The sequence below is a fragment of the Pangasianodon hypophthalmus genome, chromosome 16 (genome assembly GCF_027358585.1).
Source record: "Pangasianodon hypophthalmus isolate fPanHyp1 chromosome 16, fPanHyp1.pri, whole genome shotgun sequence".
Taxonomy (NCBI): domain Eukaryota; kingdom Metazoa; phylum Chordata; class Actinopteri; order Siluriformes; family Pangasiidae; genus Pangasianodon; species Pangasianodon hypophthalmus.
Genome location: NC_069725.1, coordinates 3,979,819 through 3,988,213, shown reverse-complemented (window position 1 = coordinate 3,988,213; position 8,395 = coordinate 3,979,819). Strand labels below are relative to the sequence as shown.

The 8,395-nt window shown below is 37.8% G+C and overlaps 1 protein-coding gene across 1 annotated transcript in view; it reads right to left on the bottom strand.

Moving 5' to 3' along the window:
- Nucleotides 1-704: 704 nt before the first annotated feature.
- The window catches only part of ngfa (nerve growth factor a (beta polypeptide)), a 35,811-nt gene continuing 28,120 nt past the window's right edge, over nt 705-8,395 (bottom strand). The window contains exons 2-3 of the mRNA XM_034311646.2: nt 3,146-3,259; nt 705-2,593 (exon numbers count right to left, since the gene is read on the bottom strand). Coding sequence (XP_034167537.1) covers nt 1,947-2,582 — 636 coding nt within the window. The 5' untranslated portion in view covers nt 2,583-2,593; nt 3,146-3,259 and the 3' untranslated portion in view covers nt 705-1,946. The remainder of the gene's footprint in view (nt 2,594-3,145; nt 3,260-8,395) is intronic.

The following is an 8,395-nucleotide window of genomic DNA, read 5'->3' as shown; positions in this document are numbered from 1 at the left end:
CACACACACACACACACTGCTCCCACAGGTCCTCATCTATCTCTCTCTTCCTCTCTGTCATCATCCCCAGGATGTGTAAACATCCTCTTGGATAAAACATGGCCGCTCCAGAGCTTGCTAATTCCAGCGCTCACAATTCCAGATGTCCATTTCGACCCGGTTCCACACCTAACGCACACATGTAAATCTTTAAAGGAACAGTTCAGCCAAGGATAATTTGTATGCGATAATCTCAAGACATGTTCGGTGTCTGCTTCTTTAGTTTTACACTGAAACTACAAGGATATTGTAGCTAAAGGAAGCTTATAGCTGCCATGTTTAACATTGTGCAAACTGCATGTCTAATCATCACACTGACCTCAAATGGCTTTGTGGATTGTAGATGTGGTTTCTGACACTACATAACACACTATAAATTTTGGGGGGAAAAACTGGTGTATGTGGTAATAAATAACTTGGACTAATGAATCTTGAAGCTAGTATTGAGATAGCGATCTCAGTTACTGTATGTAGATAACGTTTATCTACTTCAGTGACTCTTCCTGATGCAACACTATTTTATTTAATGCCTTCTTTTGTTTCAGAGAGATAGTAGCTACATTACCATGTTAGTTAGCTAGCTAGCTGACGATTAGCTATTTATTTTAGCTAACATACTTCAATGTCAACCCCTCAGTGTAATACTAGACAGCTAGCTATATTAAATGCTTCATTTAATGGGGCTATTAACTAGCTAGGTTTTTACATAAAGCTAAACATAATCCTGCTAGCTTATTTAGCACGCTAAGCTTAACAAGCTAGCATTTCAATCAAGTGTGAAGGCCATGTTATACCACTTCACCATGTTTAAGGGTGATAAAAGAGTAATTATTGTGATATGAAGACCTAAAAATTAAAAGGTTATATGCTAATTTGTCTCTATTGCTAATTATCAACACAGCAGAATATTTTTCTGTCACCATGTCTAGTTAGCATGCACTGTTCTGTGCTTTTATTGCATCTTTTTTTTGCACTCGTCCTACACTGATGTGTATTTGCATTCGTGTATAGTAGTCGTGTATAGTGTGATGGTGTGATGATGTGTGTTGCGCCATGGTTCTGAAGAAACAACATTTCATTCCTGTGTATAAAAGTTGTTTGACGTAAAGAAGAAGTCATGCTCTGAAGTACTGACGTGTTTAATAAATAACAGCATGAACAACAACAATGACACAACATATGCTTGCTTTCTGGATGTATACTGTATATACACATACATATTTAATATTTTTTGCCTGTATAAACTATATAAATATGTCATGCAGTCATCATAACTTAACAGACCAATAATTTACAGTGTGAGGTAGGGTAGGACAGGGTTGGGGTGTTGTAGGAAAAGGGGGAAGAAGTCTGGTATGCTGAATTGGCAGTACGACGTTGTTTTCCGGAGAAGTGGATGAGTGGGTGGAGGTTTAGACAAACAATCAAAACAAATCAGCGCATCCAGAGAAAAATTTGTTGAAATAGCTTTCTCTGGAAGCACAGACATGGTTTGATTTGCTCTATTATTTTGCTTCACTTGATTCATTTAGTGAATCAGATCACGAATCAGTGCTTCCACAATTTGATTCGTTGATTCACTTAAGAAAACAAGTGAACAGAATCATTAATTAGTACTTCCGCCGTTCTATCCATTTGACAGACTTGTGAGTCGAATAACGAGTGAATCGAATAATTTCTATGATTCAAATTACTTGTTGACTTGAGTGTATCAGTGAGCCAATACTACGTCAATTTGATTCACTGATGCACTTGAATAACTGGCAAACCGAATCATGAATTAGTATCATCATGAACCAATTCACTTGATTTACTCTTTGAGAAAACGAGTAAGTCAGATCATGAATCAATACTTCAACAATTCAATTCATTGATTCACTCAGAAAACAGGTGAAATGACTTGTGAATCAGTGCTTCCATGATTTTCGACTGACCACGCACACACATGCGGCGTTAATTCGGATGAACCTCCAGGTGATCTGATTCTTGAAAGATGTTAGCGCACGAACATATGTGTGTGTGTTGGTGCAATAGGAGTTCCAGCGCTTGTTATCGATCCCACGGCACCCCGTTGTTCCCGCCTTCATCCCATTGTGGGTGGGGCCATGGTTTGTGACGCGGCACGTGGTTTCATAAAACATCTGCTTCTTGACCACGTTGTTGATGCGAACATCAGGTAGCACCATCACTTCTTGTCCCCTTAAGTCTGTAGCATGGGTCATGTTTCCCACCCAGCGATTCTCGCTGTCGCAGGCCGAATATTCACCACGGTTCTGGAATTCACGCACTCTCCGCCGTGTTCGCGGACTCCGAGGCTCTGAATGGCCTTCGGAGGGCACTACGTCGCTGAAGAGCACACGAGGTGATCGGTAACGCTGCTTGTTGAACAGTTTGGGGTCAACTGTGGGGATGAGGTCATCGTGGGTCGAGTCCTGGGTTCCTGCGTTCTGATTGGCTGGTTCCTGTGAGTGGGCATTTCCCACCGTATTGAGTGCAGCCTGGACGCTGATCAGGAAGAGCAGGACCGGCGTCGACGACCTCATGGGCACACGAGCTAGAGCGAAAGAGAGAGAAAGAAAGAGCTGTGATAGACGAATCAGCTCTAACATCTAACTTATTAAGCAAACAACTTAAAAATTAAACATACCCAGTTTTCCCAGTTACGTCAATCAATCAGTCAAGATTAGCTACAAGGCTAAAGTAGCCAACAAGTACTGGAAGACTGTCTCACCCAAAATCTTTTCATAAATGCCTAATGGGGTCTTTTTTTCGTTAACACAATTTGCTATAATTTCACCCCCTAAACTCTGCCTCTCAGAGTTTGTTGGCAGAATGTAGCAGAAAGATGGAAGTGATGCGGTTGATAATGTACTTACACTTTGAACTTAAATGTTAAATATTAAATATGGACTCTCCCTGCTACCTTCAACAGACCATCACGAGACTTTTAGCTCCATTCAGACAAGAAACATGTCTTGGCTGACTGATTTACGTTAAGGTGGATATCGTGTACATTTCACTTTCTGCCAGTCTGTTGCTTTAAGATTACCATGTAGGAACAGTATCTGTTTCCCAGCGAGTGTGTAGTGTGATATGTGTGTTTCACCTGTGAAATGTTCCTGGTTGAAGTGAACGTCTCGTGGGCTCCTAAAGCCAGTGTCCAGTGCTGGCTGAGCCCCGAGAGCCTGCCATCAGGACCGGCCTGTGTGTCTGCTTCTCTCTGTAACACACACACACACACATTTATTACATGAAGCATAATCTCCCCCTCTCCATTTCCTTCTTGGTGTCTGACTGTAGACTTCAGGTGCCATATCACAGAAACATCATATTTGAGATAACGACATGCTCAAGATAAGGTTCTGCATAAATTTCTTTCTTAGTTTCGAATTTATCTTAATAAATTCATGCATATTTCACTACCTTAAAAATCAGTTATCATCCCTGTTACCAAGGAAACAACATCCTCACCACAGTTCACTAATCAAAGATATAGCTAAGTTATCATAGCTATGAGGAATTCTCAAAGGAGATCTCAGAGAATATAACTGGTGGACCAGTAAGCATACAGAAACAAATCAATATACAAATCAGATTGATAAACTCGGACAAGCTACGTTACTCCAAAATGTTGTTTTTCCCACCATGGCACCTGTGTTATGACTGGCTAGTTCTTACTAATAAGCAGACTCTTGTCACTTTTTTGTTTCAATTTTTTTTTTAGGTTTCCATGCATCTCACTGGCTTCAGTCAGACATCTGATTGTTTTTTTCCATTCCAATCAATATTTTATGCTTAGTTTGGTCTAGAAAATTGATGCTTCACTGCTGAACCAATAAACAATTAATTGTAAATGGTGTGACATCTTTATAGATAGATTGTGAAATAGAGAAGCCTTTCCATTTGTCCACCCAAAGGGAGTGAATATTTATGCACTTAACTGTACCTGTCTACCTGTTCATCCCTTCATAGAGATATGGCCACTAGAGGGCAGTAAAGCACTTTATATATCAGCAAGTCTCTCCCTCTCACTCTCTCTCTCTCTCTCTCTCTCACACACACAAACACACACACACACACACACACACGCAGTCTGTCTCAAATCCAACATTAGGTAGTATCATAAACAAATCAGAGGTTGCCATGGTTTAAATGATGGCAGTTCCTGCTCATTTCAAATCATTGAGTCAAGTGAGTCAAATCATTTGGCTCAGCTTACCAATAAGAGTCGACTCTTTCAGCTCCCAGATGACTTATCCCACTGCCTTCTGAACCAGAAATAGTTTCTGATATTTTGAGAGATTGTTCATTTATGTTTGAGCATTTTTTCCTCACAAACTCTTATACTATATTTAAATAAACAAAACAGCATTACTTTATAAAATATATTTCAATAATTCGCTTGAACTAATTGACTCCTTATCATGCTGCCACATTCACACAGCTGAGTCAAACACACGCCTCAACATTCACACTAACAAACAACAAAATGTTAAAAAAAACAAAACAAAAAAAAAACGTATCCACTGAGACATTTCGACAGAAAAAAAGGGAAAAAACCACGACTCATATATACGAGTCGGCTCTCAACTTCACCTAAAGGAGCTGACTAAAAGAGTTGATTCGGCATTACTACATAGCCTTTGTCTCTCTTTGTCTCTCTCTCTCTCATTTCTTTCCCTCTCCCTCTTTTTCTCAGTCTAGACTAGCTTTGTTAGCATAATCATACTGAGTGACAGTTTTGCCATCAAATTTAAATCAGTCCAATAAAATCATTTAAGCTGGTGTTTAGCTGCATAATGTCTCTCCCTCACAGTCCACTTGTGTCTTTCTATGAAATGTGAGGTATTTGTAATCATTTTAAAGTAGGATTTTGTTTCTGAGTAAATTAGTTTATTCCATCTAGCGGAACAGACCTTCATAGCTAGCAAAATTAGCCTACACCCTCAATATAATGTGTACTTTGTCATGTCGTTCCTTCAAGGGTACAGCTATTGTACTCTTAGTGTGCATCGTTTACATAATTTAACCTTAACAACCACTCTTGTACCTTAGCAAGCTTTTAGAGTACTGCTTTAAGAGTAAGAGTTTTATTGCAATACTTTGAAAGGTACACTACTGGGAAAAGATACACATGAAAGCTACAAAATGGTACCACTCCAGTGACAAGGAATGGTACAGCGTAGTACCCTTTTTAATTAGAGTGTAGACATTTGTGCAGCCTTCGTGACATATTGCTGCTTCAAAGTGCGCCTTAAACCACCTTCTCACATGGAACTTGGTAGTTCTGTTTATTAGTTCTGATTAGACGCGTTTTGATGATGTCATCTTGCGCCTCTTTAGATTATTATACAGAAAAAGAGGTGCTAGAACAGGCCACCTTAGCATATCTTGCACTGTGAATTCAAAATAGCATTGCTTGCTAAATAACATGCATTACAGGTAGCATAATATTTTGACACAGCCGATTATTTAGTACTGTATTATGCGGTTTGGGATGCCACCCATGACTGTGTTTGTCTGAAGTGTTCCAAGTGGAAAGAAGAAATAAGTGTGGTTTTGGTGCAAGTGGTCACTTTCTTGTGGTGTGTTTCCTCCACATGCTTCACATGTGCGGTCCGTCTAAACACACACTCACTTGATGGATGCAGGATGACTAAGGGGGGCTGTATTTACTCTACGACGAGCGTGTGTTGCACTTTAACGCTGAAATGTGCGCTCCATGCTCCCCTCTGTAAACACACACTGGCTTAGTCACAGAAGGTCAAAGTGGTTTAGCGAATCCTTCTGACAGCTTGTTTCAATGCACACTCCACACTACCCCTAAACACTACAGCCATCAATCATTGGACTAACACACAGCCACAGATACACACTGGTACCATTTGCTTATTATTCACATCCACACTAACAGCCATAAGATGTAATTCTATGTATTTTTTTTTATGTTTTTTTATAGAGGTGCAACAAGATGATGTCATCAAATAGCGACGGGCAAAAACACACACACACTCACCGCAACATTTATTACAAACACTCCACTTCTACTTTTTCTCTTTATTCACACCACAATTCTTACACCTCAACCAACCACAGGCAGCCAACAGCTGCTTCCCAAACCGCATAGCAAACAGTGGACTCAGTAATAGAAAAATAGAAAAAATAGTCCACTACCATAATTTACCACAAGTATCATGTCATTTGTACGCACTATTTAATGTGCTAGTATGGAATTTGGGACACTGTTCTAACTTGCTAACAGTCCACAAAATCACTCCGTTTAGGATGCGATTTAGGATGGAGACTTAGCCATAGAGAGACTGGAACACACACTCACTAAGCCATAATTTACTCAAAACACTCTGTTTATTACTTCTTTTTATTCACACCAGAACTGTTAAACTTCATGTAGTCATGGTCTGCATCCCAAAGCACATATTATGCCAAAATATACAAATCTTTTTATTAAACAGTGTTAGCTGTTTGGCTAAATCTTTGGTTTTTACACTTTGCTGTCTTTCCTGTTTAGCCTGACTCCTGGCCACTGTCTGAGGCTACGTCCCAAACAAAACACACTGCCTAATAAATAATCTGCCACAGAAGATCTACTATTTTTTTCTTTGTTATCGATTCTTTGTTAATTTAGTTGACAAAAACTAAGATGCTAAAATGTTTCTTAATAACTTTTTTCCATGATGAAAATAGAATGCTAAGTTAATAACAATTTAGTTTTCTGCTCAAAATTTAGGATGAAATCTAACAATAGTTTTACAGTTTTAATTAAAATTATATATAATTAATTTAAATCTAGACTAAAACAAATAACTAAATGACAAAAACATGACTAAAACTAAGACTAAACTTTTGAAATTAGCTGTTAAAATGAACACTAGTGCAATTTAACACTATATTTAAAATCTAAAAGTGTGTTCACACATGCAAAGCTAGAATAAAATGCAACATGATCACACACAAAACCCCTCAAACAACAGCTAAGACTTTGATGGTCATGTGACCTCAGAGGTTTAACTGTTTGCATCAGTAAACTGATACAGATTTGATATTATAGCAGATAAAAGCAGCTCTGATAAAATAGACAAGCATACACACACACACACCTGTATATATATATATACACACACCACACACACACACACACACACACACACATATATATATATATATATATATATATATATATATATATATATATATATATATATATATATATATATATATATGTATGTGTGTGTGTGAGAGAGAGAGAGTACAGAGACATGTACAGAGAAATGTTTTGTGTAGACTGGGTGATTGTGAGGACATTCACAAACAGCTAAATACACACACAGACATACGATATACTGTCACTAACATAAAGCTGCATTGACACTATCACTAGCGAATGCAATGATAAAAATGAAACGAATCGAAAGAAATTATAAGTCCAGTCAGCTTATTTAATAGAAAAACTGAAGCACAAAATGAACAAAACAATTATTAAGAAAACAAATGATTAAAACAAATGAGTTTTTATGCAAGTTATGAATTAATTAATGCATATTAAGTAAAGCTAAGCTGATCAAAACAACAAGAAAAAAAAAAAACAAGGATTGAAAAAATCAAAGATGACTCAATTAATATAGTGATTATGTTATCTTTATTAACATGTGATTGTTATCACCATGTTCTGTCCTTAGCACTAAACATGTGGTCATGTAGAAGGGCCCATGGATGTAATGAATATGCATTGAATAAAAGAAAGGCAATGAAAATATATGTGAATTAATTTTCTTTCATAGAAGCACGACTTGATCATTTATCATTTTCTATCATTGTTAGGGAGAAGCATCTGAATGAGAGAATACTGTAAAGAACTAAATGTGACGTGAATTATTCCTCTCATATAATTGTATTTTGCAGTAAAATATCTGAAGGCAGTTGTCCCGGTGGTTTTCCTTATATGGGTCTTCCTGTGGTGTGAGGAGAGGTCCACTACAATAAAAACTTCCCTAAAACCCTTGGAAGTTTTCTTGTTCTGCATTTGAAACTTGGCCATAAGCTTAATTTTGGTTTTGGTGGAAGACGATAGAAAAGAATGCTTCCCGGAGTGTCTTTATACTGCGGAAAAAGCCCCCAGTCCAATCAGGTGGTCAATCACATCAGTTCGCTTCACCATTCAGTTAACATTCATAACCCAGTAATGCAGAAGTATCCAAAATCACTCACGACAAATGATACATGAACAAAAATGAGACAGTAAAATGGTAGATGGTTATCAGATTACATTTCTAATGACAACTAAGTTACTTGCATACTTTTACATCACTGTATTTTTAGCAATATATTTGAATGTTTG